Below are 19,447 nucleotides of genomic sequence, written 5' to 3'. Positions count from 1 at the left end.
GATTTTTTTTTTTTTTTTTTTGGTTTGGAAACAGGTAAAATAAAATGAAAATCTTCCCAGAGGGCATTAAAAATAAGACATTAACTTAGAATTTATGTTGCAAGTAAGGTAAATGGTAATTTGTAAAGCAAAGGACTGTGGCTTTACATTAGACGGTTTTTACTTATTTGAGTATTCAGAGTTGGTTCTCAATTGCTAAGAGTATGAAATATTTGAAAGGCCAATCCAGAGTTTATCTACGTATGGTTTCAAAGAAACTACAATGTCATTTCACTAATTTGGACTGAGTGATAGTATCCTTATTTAATCCTTGTGTCTAGAGACCATAAAACATAAAAAGTATTGAATCACCTCGAGAGTACACAAACTCTCTACAAGTAAAGATAGCTTTAACACACAGTTGAAAATTAAAACTCCATACCAAGTTGGGGGTTTATATTTATCTTTGACAACAATGGTATCATCTTTAGTATTCTCCCGAAGAGCCTAGAATGACACGACTCCACATTTCCATTCCAGAACTTCCCACTTCCAACGCTTTTCTCCATGATGCCCTTTGCAAGCGCTCGCGCAACACAAAATGAGATGCTATGTAAATGTGGTTTATAAAATGCTTTGACTTCAAAGAAAGCTTACTGGAAAAGAGTGTGCTGTGGGTTCTACAGGGGTTTTGTTAAATAAAGCGATCTGTTTTTTAGGTGATGAAAAATCACCTTAAAAGTCTTAAAAGTGTTTGCTTTGGGTCCTTTATTATGGAGTTTTATCCTTATTTGAGGTATGAAAAACCTACTCGCTCTCTAAGTCAGCATTAAGATGGCTACTCACCCAAGGGGACAGATGCTAACTCTCTGTAAAGCTTTTTTTGCCCGAGATCAATTTGCCAGAAGTTAGACTAACCCAGGCATCCGGGAGGTAGAAACTATGAAAATTTAGTACCTTGCTCCCTTCTGAGAAGTCTACATCCCTCTCTTCCATGCCCAAGAATGAGTGTGTGGTTTGCCCAGACTCAAAAACTGCCATGCATCATGGGAAAGCATGGCAGACCTTCCAACTCTACATCACATGCTTTTTTTTTTTTCCCTCTTTCCACTCACATAATTAGTGCTCCTTTCTTTTACTTTTTCAAAATGTGCCTGTTTCAAATTTGTATTATTTTTTTCAGATGTCTAATTGCAGTTACGTTCTTTCCCTCTTTGGTCTCCTCCCGCATTTCACATACCAGACAAATATTTAAAGGTCTGTAAAACCAGGCGAGGCTCCAAGATATTTCTAACCGAAACTGCCATAGGTGACAGCACAGGGAAAGAAAGCAAAGTTGTAGGACAAGGATTTGAATAAACGGGGTGCAAACGTATTGGAAAATCTATTTAAGTTGCTATAGCCATGGATGAGGTTTCAATGAGGCATAAACATTCAAGTTCCTGACAAAACCAACATGTTTCATGATCAGTCAAAATAGTCTACTTGTCATGATGCATTGCATTTTTTTTTATTTTTTTAAAGAGTAAGTTGCTCTCTCTTTTAATTTTTTTTTTCCTTTTTTAGTATTCAGGAAGTGAAAGCATTTAAGAAAACATTCAAAGTTCTGAGAATACATGTAAGTGAAATATTTAATGTCTGTCATTCATAAAAGTTACATCATTTACATAGGGTTCATTTGTATATAATAAAAATTTCATCATAATGAAAACTTTTCTGGAAAGTTATATGTTAATTTGTTTAACATATGCTTTGGATATACAGCTAAATAGGAATCGTTAAAAAATTCTTTCTTCAAATATTCCCTTTAACAATTAAAAAAACCTCATTCCTAAATATTTGTTTTTCTTTCCACTTGCTCCTTTGTTTGTAATATCATATGTAATTTGAACTATGCAAAGATTGGATCTTTCCATAGTTCAGAATATATTTGTATACTTCAATAAATTTGCTCATTGCATAGCAAACATGTAAACTTACACAGGATCTATAAATTTTACCCTAATAATCTAAAAACGTTGCTGAAATTTTACATGATAGTTTAGTCTAAGGTTTATTTTTTGTTGTAATTTGTGTTTTCTCTGTGGGGTTTTTTTTTTTGTTTTTTTTTTTTTTGGTAATTATTAATACATGGGCCAATTGAATACAACAAATAAAAAGTCATGAAAAGTTAAAAACCAAGTAAGTCATTTTATCCTAGACTACCAGAATTTAACCTCATTATATTGTTTGGATTTTTTTTTTTTTTTTTTTTACTAAGTATAACAAGTTGGAAATGTATTGTGCTGCCTCTTAAGACAGTGTTCAAAAGTAATTTCAACAGTGTGTATTTAACATAAAGTTAACTATGTTCGCGTCAAATAAAATGTTTATTAATGAAAGCTATTTATCATACAAGAAACAGCAAAGATAAGTCATCATACAGAGATGTACACTAGGAGTGACAGATGTAAAAGTGCATGCAGAGATTTCTGTTTAAAAAGGAAGTAATAAACAATAATACTAAAATTACTGGGTTTTGATTCCTATACTCTCAAGTGAGTGATAGCTTTTCTTTGAATTTACAATTGGAAAATGCCATCAACAGATAGGACTAATACACATTAGCAAGCAGGTGAAATGAATGTTTTTGGACTTTATTTTACAACTACTGTGCTTGACAAATGTGTGGGATTTTTTAGCAATAATAATTTTCTTCAAATATGGGGTGGGCATATTACTGCCAGGTTGCTCTGGTTTATACACGGCTTAACTAATTTTGTTTTAAACCACATAACTTTAAGCCTCCATTTGTGTTAGACACCATAAAGAACAGAATTTTTGTTAACATTCAGTAAATGACATTTAAGTCTCTCTCTGTCTCTCTCTCTCTCTCTCTTTTTTTTTTTTTTTTGGCTCAATAGATTTTAAAATGTATGATTATCATAACCTAATATTGTCTTTGTCTTCACTGCAGTGGATTTCCGATCAAACTTTTCCCCTTCTTTTAATACTTTAGGGAATTTTCAAACGTCGGGATGTTTGGCTGTAATGCCCCAAGATTTGTTCTCCCTGAAAAAAATCATAGTGACAATTTATTAACTACAGAGCAACTTGGCTTTTAGGGGTCTGCAATTTCTATTTTGATTTACAAATATCCATTTGTGCTCAATAGACCTAACATTAAATCTTAATCATAGTTAAGTTTCTTTTCATGCAATTACTTTGCTAATTATCTTTTATTTTTTAATTCTAAAAATTGGGCAGAGTCAAATCGGTGGGGCATTACTTTTATTATAAGAAAATATATTAAAGGTAATTCGAGGTTGAATTACATTGCATATGCAACGGTGTGTACATTTAAAATGAATCAGAAGTTTGGAAATCTGAAAACTATTTGTATGTTTGAATATTTAAAAATTGTTTGTATTCCCACTTTAATAGCTTTTACATATAGATATTGGAAACACACTAGTACAGTTAAACCTTAAATTGATGGGAAATAAAACTCCTTAGATTCAAAATGGTTTATTCACACAAATTTAATAGGATATATCACAATTGTTTGGTCCATAAATATTTAGGGGAAATAGTTTCTATACAATGCATTTATCAATAAACAAAGAAACATGGACAATTTTGCTAGACCACTTACTGTACTATAAACACGAAGCTCAATATATAAGATTATTGAATTTATCAACTATATTTGAAAGAGTGCACAACTGCTTTCTATGACATGTCTGTCCCCTCTAACAGGATACACCATAAAAAGAGTTTCGGAAATAAGAGGTAAAACAGTACAAAACTAGTGAGGTGTCAAAAGGGCTTAAAACAGTTAATTTAACAAACAACACATATATCCTGATTTTTCACAAACTTACTTCCAAGTTATATCATAAGGCACGTAGGAGAACTGAGTTATAATTAGTCTACTTAATAAAGTAGATCTATAGTACCATACATTGTTCTGTCAAAGAACAAAATTTATAAGTATCAATATTTTACCTGTAAAAGTGTATTAATAAGATCTCAGCCTTACCAAGGTTGTTTGGTCTGGTTAGTGGTAAATGCCCAAAATGTAATAGAAATATGAAAAGTCAAGATTTAAGCTCCATATAAGATGATAACCACACTTGCTAAATATATAATGGCAATCACACCTTTCTTCTGTTACAGTGTTAACTTATCTTCCATCATCTTTTTTTTAAAAAATAAGCTACTTTCTGTGCTAATTTTCTAAAGACCCTGAGCAAAAGTTACAATAATGCACTTTAATGTGGGCAGTGAACTGTCAATATGTAACCACACATTTATACAGCCAGAAGGACACCTTTAAAATCTATTAAATAGCCACTTCGACCACCAAAGGAGATTTAAGGGGTCCAAAAAGTGGAGAATATGTGCAAAGTTATTCTTAACAATCCACTAAAGCAAGACATATATCTTGACTTCTTTTTTATTTTTTTTAGGAAATCCACAATCTAATTGGTATTTAACTACAACAGAAGCGTATAGATGAACATTCACCACTGCCCAGACCATTAAGATTTTAGCTTAAATTAAAAGAAAAATAATGCTACTGTAAACTAGGAAATATATTCAGATCAGCATCCACGAGGCTTCTGAGTTTATCTACTTTAAGACTAATAACTTTAAATCTGTAATGCCAGAAAAGTTTTTTTTTTCTGACAAATATATCAACCTATGCCAAAGTAAAATAAAGCAAAACAAACCAAAGAATTCTCATTGTCGATATTAGTCTACTAAGGTTTTCTTTTTTAACATAATTCATATAGAATGCCAGATACAATATCATGGTACAGCTGAAGCCAATTAATAGAGCTATTAATTAAATTATACTGATTTTTTTAACTTCTTAAAAAATTATATTTTGCTTATTTCCATTTTCCCTAGGAAAAAAAATTAATTTAGAAAGAATGGTTTTAGAACTATCATTTTTAGCTTTAGGTTAACAGTATAGAATTTCAAGCTCTATATGGAATTTTCATAGATACACAGGGAGTTTAAATATTTTTCAAATGTTGAAAAGCAAATAACTAACAAGTGTTCCTGGGATGTACACCCCTAAAGAGAAGGAAAAGTCACATTGCTAGAACAGATTTCTCACCTAATTAATCTTTAATATTTAGAGCTGCTATAGTTAATGCTTTTTGTTTAATCATATTCCTCATTTGTAAGATGAAAGAATAATCAAAACATTTTTTCACTTTTAAAATTAAAAAAAAAAAACAATGTGAAGTTTTCAAAATTCCATAAGTATACATACAATCGCAAGATTTAAAAAATAACTTTAATTATCTGATTCTTTATTAACCTAATCATTTAATTGGGAATATGATTATTTGCCCATTATCATACCACTTTTTTTTTTCTTCGAGATTCTGGAAATAAGTAACATACAATTTTAAGAGGCACTTATTAGAATAATTCAAAAACTCTCCTTACCAACTGAAAGCTCTAATTAATTTTTTTAAAAAAATCCAAATACACATTGTAGACAAAAACAAAAAAAAAAAAAACAAAACCAAAACAACAACAAAAAAAAACACTTTGTAAAGGAGACAATTCTGTAAACTCATTTGCCAAGTGGCTGCAGATGCTACACACCAAGCTGTTGCTTTTATTTCCCAAATATCTTGTGGGTTAGAAAAAAAAAAATCTTGTAAATAATAAAATAATAATAATTAGAATAATAATAAAAAGAAGAGGAAGAATGAAAAAACAAAAACAAAAACAAAAACCAATGTTAGAAAAGGTTCGTTAAGGTAGTTTGTGAGGGGCTTCCGGATTCGTGGCTGTCCATGTTAGAGGTCACGGATGTCACTACAGTGATAGTGGGATTGGTCAGGTCTGTTAAAGTGGTCGCTGTGCCGGGTGGAGTGAGAGCGCCGCTGTCTGCTGAGGGCGGGGCCGGAAGCGACGTGCCATCAGCTTTATCAACACCCCCATTCTCCTGCCGCAAAAGGTTCCTTCTGAATTTGGCTCGTGCGTTTTGGAACCAAACCTGCAAACCAATCCCAATTGATTTCTTTACCGATGTTTATTTTAGACTTCTTTTGTTTCTCTCTCTCTTTTTCTTTCCTTTTTTTTCTTTTTTTTTTTTTCTTGCTTCCTTTTTTTCTTTTTTCTTTTTCTTTTTTTGAGAGTATGTTTTCTTTTTAAATATAATTGTTTTTATTTTTCTTGGGAGAGAAGGGCTGGGGTTTGTTTTGTTTTTGTTTTTGTTGTTTTTGGTTTTTGGCTTTTTTTTTTCTTTTTTTAAACAGAGTATTTCAAGTAATACTATGGGTACTCCCTCTCAACTGCATATATCCCCCCAGCACTAACAAGTGCCACTTGGGACAACTGATGCTTAAATGGAGATACCATAGACATGAAAGCACAGAGATACAAGGGGGAAACTATATCCTGATTCCTTAAGCGATTGTTATCTTTTGAGAATGAGGAAAGGCAGGGTCATTGAAAGTTTCACAAAGTAAGAAGGACTCCTATGAAATGAACATCACTGAAACAGATTTCAGGCTGTTCTTGAGTCTGACATGTGATAACTATTCTCCACATAGGAAAAACCCAGGGCCACAGACCCCAAGCAGCCAGAAACTGGTCGGTGGAATTTTAAATGCCTGCTCTTCGTCACTGAGAAGTAGAAGAAGATCACAGGTGACCCACAGCAACCCACTATAATTTCATGAGTTGTATACTCTTACCCTTACAAGTCTAGAAAAACAATTGGACAGCAGGTCTAACTCTCAGTATTTAGTTTTGCTCTACAGTTTGTTAAAATGGGAAAATTCTTGCTACACTTGGTTGCTGAGACACATTAACCATGGCTGTGGCTTTTCCGGAGTTGAAAAAATGAAAAAAAAAAAAAAAGAAAAGGGTCGATCTGAATTTGGAAGGTCATGGCATGTGAGTGAGGCTGCCAAGAGTTTGCTGAAGTAAAACAGCACCAGCGGGTCCCCCTCAAGTCTGTGCACTGAGCCTAACGTGAATGGAAATCTCTAAAGCCACAACTTGTACAAATAACATCACCCACATTAGCAGAGCAGTGAGGTGAGCTGTGCTGGCTTGGGTGGCCCCATCTCTCCATCGATAGGAAGGAAGAATGTGGCTGCATTTCAGAAGATCCTGGGTCTCTCTTTGGGCACCCTCCCGGAAGCCCCTGCAAAATTTCCGCACACCCTCTGGGGAGATAACTAAGGTAAACTAATGAGAAGCAGTACAGGAAATATCTGTATTGCTCTAAACAGGGAAGAGAACTGTTTTTACTGGCAAGGGTAAGGGAGATTTATACACAGCCAATGATGGAGGTTTCTTACCTGCAAAACTCTTTTGGTGAGGCCTGTTTTCTGAGCAAGCTGCTTGAGGTCCTTGGCATCCGGGTTGTGGTTGATGGCAAAGTAGGATTTCATGGTCCGGAGCTGGTGGTGCTTGAAGGAGGTGCGCATGCGCTTGGTCTTCTGTGAGGGTGGGTAAGGCTGCTGATCCCGGTCCAAGTGGTCTGCCTCGTTCTCGTTACAACCTGTTGCGGGATCAGTGAACAAACAAACAACTGCTCAGTGGGAAGTCCCGCACTTGCTGCAACGGTAGCGGTAGCGGGCTGTGCGATGCTAGGATAATAAAGCAACGGTGGGAAAAGCTGTCGACCCAATTATAAGCTGTATCGAGACAAGACAGAGGTTAATTACCAAAGTCAGCCAAAGCAGCCTCTTCACGTGGCCACAACCAAAGTTTCTGTAATGGAAAAATGTTAGATAAATCCTCTCTTTTGTATAATGGTTGCTGGAAAGCTCGAGAAGATGAAGAAGTCGCAAGTGTGAAAGAAACATCCCAGGGGTAAAAAGGATCGACTCTAATACGTTTATGCACAACCGCACCCTGCCCTACAGCGCACACAACAGTTTTTAGAGACTCCACACTTTGTCTGTGTTTGTGAAATGAGACATACTCCCTGAAGGCACTGCTCTTTGTCATGAGGGATATGCAAACCATTTCATCTCTCTCCAATCTGAGAGTTTCTGAGAACCCACCAACTAAGGAAGACTCTAAGTCAGTTCCAATTTTTAGCTTGTTCTGAGTCTTCTCAATCAGGAAAAAGGTGGAAAGTAACTGGAGAAGGGGGAGAGTTTTACAAAATTAGAATTTGTAGATTTCTTATGTAATCCCAAGAATATTATTTTTGAGTGTTTTTAGCTATAGCTGCTTAATATAGGGCAATGCCAGGAAGAAAACAGTTTTCCCTTGGAGTTATTTTAATAAATATTTCTGAAAGAGAATGAGCCCAGACTTCTCTTCACTCAGTTCATGCCTGAAGCACTCCCCACAGCTCACAGTTCAGAGACACTGCTGGTGCCTATTTCTCAGCTCAGATCTTGGCCCTCTTTGCTGTGGATGTTTGTGAGTGGGATTTGAGCTGTGCCCCTGGCTGGTCTGGCAGAAAGAGGGTGACATCTCTCTCCCTGCAGAGCTCTCCTCAGCATTGAGGGTAAAACGACCCAGACTTTGAAACCAGCCTAAGAGTCATTATCCCCAGGATGTAAAGCTGCACATTTAAAAGGTCATTTCCAATAACCTCCTGGCTCTGTGTAGGAAATATGACTACAAAATGAAAAATGTTTTTTGCTAAATATTTACTGATTCAACCAACTTCTCAACTTAAAGGGCATGGCAATTTTTTTTCTTTAAACCCTTACTTCAGGTATTTATACAATGTATTTTCAGATCTGATCATCCTACATTTTAGCACATTATACTAGAATATCTAAAATTAACCTGATCATGTTACTTGGTGGCATACTACTTTACTGAAGAAAGTAAAACATTTCTTAATATTAGCTCTTCTGCTTGGTAAAATATTATTTGCCTGCTATGCTCTGGTTAGAATTATGTTCTGAAACTTTCTGGTAAACCAGCATAATCAGCAGAAACAGTAGTTTGGGCCATCAACCAAGAGGTCAGGCACATCACAAAACCCATTTAACAAGAAATTTGCTCTATTGTAAGAAGACATTACATTAGGCATGAATTAATGTTTCCTTTGTTTAAATTTCCATAAGATACACAAGGAGGAGGGCACATCTGGCAAAAGAGCAGATGAGTTCATTGAGAGAAAGATTATATACTATTCACCTTTGGGTCCCCTGCGTCAAGCACAGGGCCAGGACTCAAAAGCATTCCACCAAGATTTTGAATCTTTGTTCATCAATAAAATCAAGTGACTATTAATGCAAAGCCAAGTCAACTTGAATGGAATCCAAGTTGGCCATATACATACAAATGTTGAACATATCCTTCTTTTAAACTGCCCAGAAAAGTAACATACCCTCAGAGATAAGAGAAAGAATATACGCTACATTTTATCCTATTTTAGCCCAGTGGGGGATATGTTGGGTTCAAATATTCTACAGAATTGCACTTTCATATCCTCAAATGGATGAAACAGCCTCTTAAGACCTACTATAAAACTATATTTATCTCTAGTAAACTGAGCTATATTTCACAACCAGATTATAAATGTACCCACCACAAAATGGTCAAAGAGGCACACCTGGCTTTGGGGCTTCTTCAAATAAGATTTCATTCTTACCGTATGTGAGTAACATTTAACTTTTCCTGAACAGCACATCAGATTGAATATTACACTTAGAGGACTTAACTAAGTGCTTAACTAATGCCCTTAGCCACTGCCCCAACTCAAGGTATTATTTCTTAGAGATGAATGTGATTCCTAACCTCACTATGTACTCATTAGTTTTTAAAATGAAGTTTATGAAAAATAATCATAGAACAGTGTGATTAAACTGCTTTTCTAAATATGCATTCTACATTCATTATTGCTGATTAAAAATTCAGCAGATAACGTTAGTTCATTAAACACAATTATGGGACTTGTTTCCACACAGTATATGGTTCAGTGTGTAAGAAGATTGTTAGCTCTTTATTAAACAGATATTACTGTATGCTTTTCCTGTGACGGTGTTATCATATTACTCAACTTAAAAGAGCAATCTACTTCTTCCACACGGTAACTCAGTGCATTATCCTAAATTGTTTGTGTTTAACTACAGATGCATTGTATAAACTTGCAAGTGATTGTGTTTCCCCAGGGTCTACTTCAGAAGTATACTTGTTTCCCCCCACCCTCTGAATTATGAGATGGAATGACAACTCTCTTAAAACTACTTTAAATGTCCACCTATAAGTACACATCTGACACACTATAAAGTCAGTGAGAAGATCTAAATATTTTCTTTTCCAGTCACTGATGAAATAATGGTCACCTGTACTAAAGCCAGTTTCTGTTCCGAAGGTATGTAACCTTCTGAGAACTAACTGATCCCTGGGAGACCACTAGGGGTCAGTGCCAGGCTAATTTCACAACTATCAGGCGCTTTCGACTCCAAGAAAACCCAAGGAAAGCAGATTTTAAAAACTGGCAAAAATTTAGTCTCGCCACTATCTCTAAGTTACCCAAATAGGAGCTGCCTATCCTACACTAAATCTTCACTCCTGGAGGGCTGCCTTTCAATCTAGGATTCCAAATAAACTATGTCTCTTTCTAAAATATCTGCCTGGGATCTGCACCGGGAGGATTAACTAAATTGGTAATATTCTCACTAAAAGGCATTTGCCAGATGTCAAACACTAACTGATCTTTGCCACCTTTCACATCTTCTCTGGACGTCTTTGAATCATAAACATATTTTATGTATATGATTTTTTTTAATATATCAATTCATAGATTGCATTTTAGTGTCAATGCTACTGTTTCTGAAACTAGTTTACAATTAAGCAGAGATGGCAATATAAGACCCAAAGAAAGCAAAAATAATGAGTTAAAACTGTGGGTCCATCTCATTTTCTACCTTTTAACATGTTTTCAATTTGCTGAAGCTTTTCTTTTGCTAGTTTTGTAACAAACTGGCATAGATGGTTAGATGCATAACCTTTTTTTTTTTTTTTAACAGTGGGATTGATTTCTGGTCATGTATCTTTGATCCAGTTTCTCTAGATTATTTATTTCCATCTGATTTTAAAGAAGTATGTACTATTCGTTTGTATCTCTAGGAAAAGTCCAGAAAGGATGGGGTGGATACTAATTAAAAGACATCCAGTCTGAGGTCCTGTGATGTTCAAATTCCGGATAGTGAGGCCTCAGCAACCGTCTCCTCCTGCAGGAGCTAAACAGCATCACCTTTCTCGAGAAATCTTGCGGCATTAATATACAAACTAAAGGCCTAAGTGGAAGGAGATTTTCATTCTTTTTTTTTTTTTGAAGATATAAATTTGTATTCTCTAGCTACCACTAAATTCTATTGTCCTTAAAGCTCCCAGCTCTTCCCACTAAAGGAAGATCCAAGGCGAAATCAAATTGAGCTAGTTAGATTAAATAAACAAGCGGAAAAAATAGGATTGCTTCCCTGTGGCTAGAAATGTCCACCTTTTTGCACACTTTCTCGGGCGGAGGGATTCCCTCTCTCCCAAGGACTCTCCGGTTATGTGGGTCCCGGCCTCTCGGTCTCTGTCTCTGTGTCTCTCTAATTAGGGCATTAGGGCCTTGGTGAGTGGCTCGAGATTCCGATGTCATCTTCTATTAATAAAGAACAATTAGTGCCCTGCCTGTCCTGCTCCGGGGACCTCGCATCAAAGGAGATGAAATGAGCGCGCTGGGCAAAGTGGCCCCGAACCAAACCCCCGCGGAAGTGCAGCAGGGACGAGCGCCAGGCCGCGACCCGCAGCCGGGGGTTGGCAAAACCCGGGGCTGCGCCCGCTGCCCCGCCACAAACCGATCCTGGTGGGGTCTGGAGCGAGCCGGCTGGCCTTTTCCCTTGCTCTAGCGACCCTGGCCTGAACCCCCTAGGGACAAACGTCGCTGCGCTGAGCTCCCTGGTCGCTAATCTCCCTAGGACGCCGCGCGCCGCGCTGGCCGGGTCGGGATTCCTTCTCCTCAGTTACATCAGCCGAGAACCCCAGGAGGCAGCCCAGCAGAAGGCTGGGGGGAGCCGCCCTTCCTGAGAGGCTTCCCCAGGAAACTCTGGGCTCCGAGCAGGCCTATTAGTTCCAAATGGTTCACGCTGGCTGTGTGACCGTGGGTAAATCACTTATCCTACTGGATAACTTTGAGCCACAATGGCTCAGACACCATACCAGGCACTGGGGACCGGAAGGCAAAAACCAGCAAGATCTGTGCTCTGGGACGTCCATGCTTTGGCTGGTACCTGGGTGCTCATGGTAACAGAGTAGGGTTGCCACAATGAGGGTCCCTCGGGTCCCTTCCGGTAGAATGGACTCCCTAGCCTGAGTCTACTGTCGGCTGAGATTCCCAGGTTTCCCAAGCATTAGCCTGGGGGCTTTCCAGACCCCCCTTTTTTCCCCAGTGTCTGGAACTCCTACGAAGAGCTTCCTTCCTGCTTGGAGTTCGACGTGCTCGACAAGGTCCATCCCTATCCTCACCTGGGGGATGCAGAGCAGGGGCAAGCTACCAACCATGGGAAACGGATGATTGAGAGATATTGATAAGTGATACATGTCTTCCCAAAGCAAGGGAGAAAGTGTGCTCTCAGGCCTGTTGCCTGCATTTCGTTTTTAATTAAGACAGAAGGCTGGTGGAGGATAAAAGGGTGGCCTGTCACACCACCGCGCTGCCTCAGTGGTCCTGACCTGGAGTGTCTTTCAGTTTTCCAGGGGCTCTGGAGGTCCTGGTGGCTTATCATACAGGGAATGAGCTGGCTGGACGACTGCCCTGACCTATGCAAGGGGCAGGCCAGCTCAGCTGTGGAGGGTGATTCCTACCCTTACAGCTGCTTTTTCACCAAGACCAGGGATTTGGTTTTCGACACTCTTGCCAACTGTGTTCCTGATTAACTCTGGGCTGGTGACCACAGCCTCTGCTCCCTCTAGACAGACTGGAGTTGGGCTCTGAAGATTTTTTTTTTTTCAGTATATAGGAAAACCTCCTCCAGGATCTATAATTTGGCTTCCACACAGGAATTGCCCTGGGGCTGTTTTGCTCCAACTGGGAGCCAGAAACTAATGGGCTCATTAACTAATGGGCAACAAGGATTTGGCTCTGCCTGTTTGGGGGAAGTCATTGCAGCCTCATGGTTATGAATGTGTTTTTTGCCACAACCTAAATAAAGGTCCCTCTCTCTCTCTCTCTTCCCTCTCCCCCTCTCCTTCTGTCTCTCCTCTGTTTCTCTCCTTCTTTCTCCTCCTTCTGAGCGAAAGGGAGGTGTGCTGACGAAAGGGGAGTGTTAAGCAAAACACTCTTGCCACCAGATCTCCGACGGGAAAGGAGTTCTGCGGAATCCTCCGCTGGGCAGCCAGAGGCCAGGGCTGCTGGAGGGGTGAGGGGAAAGTAGCAGGGCTCACCTGAGTTGTAATTGACGATGTCCACTCCCAGCGCTGGGCTCTTCCGCTTCCGGGGCCGCCCTTTCTGCACGGTGCCAGTGCCGTTGAAGTAAGGCAGGGCCAAGCCGCCGCTCTTGGCCGCCAGCTCGGTGTAGCTCAGCTGCGGTGTGTACTCCCCTTGCAAGAGGGTCTCGAAGTGGGCGCGGCAGTACACCAGGCTGTCCTTCATGCCAAAATGGTCGCCCGTGGTCAGGGTCTTGTTGCAAGTGGAGCAGGTGAAACAGCTCAGGTGGTAGACTGAGTCTCGGGCGCGCATGACCATCTCGGAGGCGGAGATGCCAAGGTGGCAGCGGGCACATCTCTGCACAGAGAACCTTCTGGAAAAACAAACCCGTCAAGTCAGGGCGCTGGTTGAGGCAAAGACGGGGCCATCTCCCACCCGTGACACCTGGGGTTTGGTCAGCGGTGGCCCAAGACGGGCACGTAGGAGGGTTCCGGGAGAAGAGGACACGGGTCCGTTTGCATTTGGTCATTAATTTTGTTTACTTTTTGACCTGTTCTGGTGAACCAGGACAAAAAAAAAAACAAAAAAAAAAACACCTTACATTAAAATAAGAAGAATTGGGTAACATCCTCAGTTTCCTTTTCTGTAAAGATTAAAAGGAAAAAAAAACACAACAAACAAAAAGCCAAACAAAACAAAACAAAACCAAAAACCTGCACTTAGCTAACTCGAACGCTATGGAAAGAATCTTAAATTTCAACGCCGAGGGAAAGCGTTTCATCCGTTACAAAATATCTTATGAAGGGTGGTATTATTATTATTATTATTATTGATATTTATGGATGTGTGAGTGTACGTGAAAGCATTCAGACAGACGCGTTCGCAGAGGAAAGCTTATTCTTTTTTAATCACCTCTCTCCTCTGAGAGCAGAGCGAGGTCACTTGCACATAACTGTTCTCTTTCCCACCCCAGAAAAATAACTGGGACGCATCACAAAAAAACATCCCCCGAGTTTACTCTCCAGGCTGACCAGCACGGCTCTAACTCGCCGTGAATGGAACTCAGAACTGAGTGGCTTAGGTTTGTTTCACCAACGGCGATTATTCCTTTTCATGGTCATTTACGCGATTTCCCGCCACCCTTGTGAAAACATAACACCCGGATACGGCCGCCTGGGCCACCAGTTCATTTCCAAGGTGCGGATCTCGCCCCGTTCGTAGTAAACGGAAAGAGAGAGAGAGAGAGAACACCCCGCTTCGGTGTTGGTCGACAGACACGCGTGCATTCAAGATTCCGAGCTTTCCCCAGATCCCCTCTACCGAGCTGTGCGGTGTCGGGAATGGGTGCTATTCACTGGCAGCTCCAGACCTTGGGGGTTCCTCCCACCCATCCTCACTGCCCTTGGTGGGGGTGGCTCAGCTCGAACCCGTCTGCAGTGGACTTCCCTGGTCTCGGGATTGGTAACAGTACCCCGAAGGGGCGAAAGGGGGCGAACCGAGGGGAGGCTCCCCGGCTCGGGCAGGTGGCCGCGCCAGGTGTACCAGGGCGTAAGAGATAGATAGGGGCGGGAATACCTGTAGTAATCCTCCTTGCAGTAAATGCTACCGTCCTTGGCGAAGCAGGTGAGCTCCGACTCGAGGGCCAGCTTACATTCACAGCACTTCAGGCACCTCAGGTGCCACTGTTTGTCCACAGCCAGCAGGTAGTACCTGTCCGAGATCTTGCCCCCGCAGCCGGCGCAGAGAGCGGGCTTCTCGGGGCTCAGCGGGGGCATGCCCTGCAAGGCAAGCACAACGCACCGCTGAGGAGGACGTGCGGTGGGGACGCACAGCTTCGAGACCCCTCTCCGAAGCTCAAGTCGTTTGGGGAGCACCTCCAGGGGCAGGGGCCACAGTGCAAAGGCAAACGTCGGGGAAAAGTTCCCCGCCGCGACTCACTCCATTTCTGTAGTGTCTGCCTGGACCCGGCGTGCGCATCCTCCTGGGACTATTAACCTAAAGACGCGTCGGCCACCTCGAGCCTCTTTAAAATGCTAGGACCGCACTGAGCAGAGGTTGGGCGGGTGCTCCCCAATTCGCATGTACAAGCTAAAAATTGTGGCTTTCAACGCACACAAAACTAAACAACGGAAATTTTTACTGGGGAGTGGAGAGGAGATTTGGAAGAACACAGACTTTTTTAAGACATTGTATTTCTCTAAATTCCTATGGGCAGAGTTAAGTTAAAAGGAAGGAAGCGATTATTATACCCGTGCTCACAATTTGGTCTACATTGTTTTGATCTGGATAGATTTGGCTGTTCTCTGTTTTTCAGGGATATGGGTCCCCTCCCCAGTAAGGGTATAAAGTGCCTGTTCCCAGGAAGAGTCTATTGTCTGGTCCCCTCTGCACAGTCCCTCTTTCCCCGGCATTAACATACCCAGGAGATCTGTGTCCTGAAAATCTGTTTAGTGGCCAGGTTAAGCTTCCCGCCCGCTGACCCACCGACAGGGCCGAGGATGAGGAAACCTCACCTTGACCAGCCCAGCCCCGCCACGCAATTAGAGTTTGGGTTGCTGCTTTTTGTTTTTAGACAAGATAGTCACAGCAAGGAAAAAGAAAAAGAAGGAGGTAACCGCTGGACATCTCCCTCAAGACTAGCAGGAATGGGTTGGACTTCCCCACAAAACTTTGGCGGGCCTGGAAAAGTAAAGTCCCGTCCTCTACTCAGACCAGCCCCCACCTCCTCCCCGGTACAGAATTCATGTTGCAAATGTGGAAACACCCACGAGCTCGGCAACTTGGTGGAACCCCAAACACCACTGACCCGCTCGGGGCAGAGTACCGGGTTAGTTTGCGCTACAATCCCCGGTGTGTTGCCAAAGGATGTGCACAGCTCTGTTTGGCTGAAATCATTTCCGGAGACTTCTGCAGTTTTCCCCTCCCGGCTCGTAAGTGGGAAAGGGAAGCACATAGACTATTAATTGGTTTTCTTTATTAATCGGACATGACTTTCATTAATATGAATAGCGGTAACAGTGGTCGTTGATTACACCGCTCAAGGGCTCCGAAGCTCTCGCGCTGGGGCTAGGTGCCCGGCTCCTCCGGATTTTTATTAGGTTTCCCCCTGCACGTTCCACCCGGCCGGCCCGGAAGTTGAACGCCGTCCCGCTTCGCTAGAGGGGCCGAGCCGGGCTGCCCGAGACCCCGAAAATCGCCGGCTTAGGCAGTGCGGAGCTCCGAGCGTCCCGAGAACTGAAGGTGGCCCAGTTGAGTCCGAGTCCTCTCCAAAGGTCCGGTCACCACACCCAGAGACTAGAGCCACCTGGGCTCCTGCTTGGCCCGGACGCCCCGGCTGCGCGCGCCGTCCGCGCGTTGCCCGCGCCCAGCTCGCCCTCCCGGCCGCCACCCTCGCCGGGGCGGCGCCCGCAGTCTGGGGGGAGCGGAGACCAGAGGTTGGGGGCTGCAGAAGAGGACATCCCCATCCTCTCACTCCCGGCCCTCCCTGCTCTGCCGGGAACAGCTGCGGCAGAGAGTTGCGAGCTCACGGTCTCGGTCGCGGAGACATTTCAAGCCAGAAAGGCGGCCGTTTCTTAGCCCGGCAGGCAGTGGGCGCGGAGAGAACCCACCCGACAGCCGGGAACGGACGTTCCCTGGGACCCTCCATCCTCAACTCGGCCGGCCAGCGATGGAGACCCGGCTTCGCCGAGCGCGCAGGGGCGCCTGCCTCCCGCCGCCGAGGGGGCCCTTCCTTACCGCGTCGCGGCCGTTGAGCTGAGCGCCTTTGGCCAGGCGGGCCTCGGTCTTAGATCTGCGCTCCATCTCCTCCATGATACCTTGGATGTGGCCTCCGGAGATCCCGTGGAAGAGCATGGCTGGGGGACGGAAAGGACACGAGTTGTCTTCTGCTCGGCACCCCACTATTTCCATATACACACGCCCGCGGCTCTCAGCTCATCCGAGGGAAGGAGCAGAAGGGACCGCAGAGAGCTGCGTGTTGGAGGAGCGCAGAGGCGCTCCGGGACAGAGGGCAAGAGGGAGAGAGGGAAGAAGAAAGAGGCAGACGGAGTGGAAATTGGTCTGCTCGGAAAAGAAAAAAAGAAGGGGGGGGGGGAACCCCAGCGTCTCCCTGAAGGAGATGTGCAGAAAACAAACAAACAGGGGCGGAGGGGAAAGGAGACGAAGAAGGCGAATCTTACTGCTCTGAGAGATCGAATTACTAATGGGAAACAACACTGCAGCGGGGGGAGGAAAACAAAATCTGGCGAAGAAAGAAAATAGTTTCGAACACAAAGAAAGAAAAAGAAGTGCTATTTTCAGCGGTCCCTGGCTGCTTGCAAGTTCCCAGTGCCTGTAGGTTGGGTTGGGGACTGCTCCTGCCGTAGCTGTGTCCAATTTGTTAAGAGACTAAAGCCAGCCCATTTTTGATAATTTAGTAGGAGGAGTTCTCTCCCTGGAGCTGCCACGGATTTTTATTCAGACAACAAAGACCTGTCACACTCCTCTCAACCCCCTGGTGATGGGCAAGCAGGGACAAACATTACAAAGGGGAGGGGGCTGGAGGGGGGGAGTAGGAGGGGGCATTTACTTCCCCCCCAACACACACACACACACACACACACACACACACACACACACATCCTTCCAAGAGTTCCCAGTAATCATGTTTTAAAGGGGAAAAGGAGCCCATATTGTCCCCGCCCTTGTGCAGGAGGCAGAAAGCCCATCTATTTGGTCCAAGTTCAAGATCAGACCCCAGCTCAAGGCACACAGAATGTCAGCTCCAAACTTTGGGTTTCCTCTTTGTGGACTTTCACGGTCTCTAGGTTGCAGGGGCTCCCAAATAAGTAAATGTTAAACAGAGATTCCTCTCTTCCCGTCTTCTTCAACTCACTTTTTAAAAGCAGGTCTCCTCACCTCTCCTAGAGGCCCTCCACCCTACCAGAGCCTGGAGCACCACCACCCCCCCAAGTGAAAAACAGGCTAGGAGAACCTAAGATTCTTGCTATTGGTGGCAAAAAAGCTTTTCTTTGAAAAATGAATGTAGAGGACGAGGCATGGACTTGTAGTGGGGAGTACTCAACTGAACCATGATGTGGGGTGAGGTGTTCTCTTACCCAATTCAGGTTTGCAGGTAATCTGCTGGGGATCCCAGGGTCCCCCTTGAAACCTGTCGATGCGGGCAGCAAGTGGAGGACCCTGAAGGACTAGGTGCCTGCCCTGTTGCGTGCTGTTCCCACTGCCCTTGTCGGACGGGGACTTGTAAAACTGGATGTGCCGCAATTTTAGGAGGATGTGAAAGGGGCTCCTCGAGGTGGAGGAGGGGAAGGTGAGAGCTGACAAGCAGAATGGCAGACCTGCGCCTCACAAGAGGCGGGATTGTTCTGTCTCCCTCTGTTCCCGTTAGCGGTGGCCCCTCCTTGGCCCTATTAAAAAGTGTCCACAATACTCCGATATTGTCGATTCATGCAAGCCACCAGAAGCCCCCTAGGGGCCCGAAGCGCACAGCAGCGGCAGGAACCAGCCCAGCTTTAACCAGGGAAAGTAGGAAGCTGGGGCTGCTCTCTGCTTCTTTCCTTCCTAGTGCCTGCCTGTTTCCCACCACCCCCATCGGCTTTCCCAGGAATGGCTCACGTCCCGACACATCCTGGATACCTCAGAGGGGTATGCTGGTGGCAGACTTGCTTCCCTCTAGGGAAACTGACTTGGAACAGCGGCCCAATTTGGAAAGATGAAGGGAGACAGGGAGGGAGAGAAAGAGGAGGGAAAGATGGAAGAAAGAAAGAAAGAAAGAAAGAAAGAAAGAAAGAAAGAAAGAAAGAAGAAAGAAAGAAAGAAAGAAAGAAAGAAAGAAAGAAAGAAAGAAAGAAAGAAAGAAAGAGATGGGAAGAAATGAGAGAATGAAAATGAGAGGGAGAGGAAGGAAGGAAGGAAAGAAAGAAGGAAGGAAGGAAAAAAAGGCAGGCAGGCAGGCAGACAAGAATGGAGGGAGGAAGGGAGCTACTCTCTGCAGCAGTCTGACTTCCTGTCCCAAAGCTTTGCCTTCTGAAGCTGCTGGAGTCACCTCTTCCATGAAACCCAAGACTCCACTGCTTCCCCTTGCTCTTTTCTCAGGGTCAAAAATAATGTTAT

The 19,447-nt window shown here is 43.1% G+C and overlaps 1 protein-coding gene across 2 annotated transcripts; it reads right to left on the bottom strand.

Moving 5' to 3' along the window:
• Nucleotides 1-2,118: 2,118 nt before the first annotated feature.
• On the bottom strand, nt 2,119-17,831 carry LHX9 (LIM homeobox 9). Of its 2 annotated transcripts, none has more exons than XM_042976782.1 (5): nt 17,072-17,831; nt 14,912-15,114; nt 13,354-13,709; nt 7,302-7,504; nt 2,119-3,030 (listed from the first exon to the last, which is right to left on the bottom strand). In XM_042976782.1, the coding sequence occupies exons 1-5, from the start codon at nt 17,243-17,245 to the stop codon at nt 2,974-2,976; spliced, it is 993 nt and encodes a 330-aa protein (XP_042832716.1). In that variant the 5' UTR covers nt 17,246-17,831; the 3' UTR covers nt 2,119-2,973. The 2 variants fall into 2 exon arrangements, with proteins under 2 accessions (XP_042832716.1, XP_007096162.1); XM_007096100.2 differs by lacking the exon at nt 2,119-3,030 and adding an exon at nt 5,729-5,986.
• Between the last annotated feature and the right edge of the window lie 1,616 nt (nt 17,832-19,447).

This window comes from Panthera tigris, chromosome F3 (assembly GCF_018350195.1).
Source record: "Panthera tigris isolate Pti1 chromosome F3, P.tigris_Pti1_mat1.1, whole genome shotgun sequence".
NCBI classification, from domain to species: Eukaryota; Metazoa; Chordata; class Mammalia; order Carnivora; family Felidae; genus Panthera; species Panthera tigris.
The sequence above is the reverse complement of the archived record's forward strand: the minus strand, read 5'-3'. Positions and strand labels throughout refer to the sequence as shown.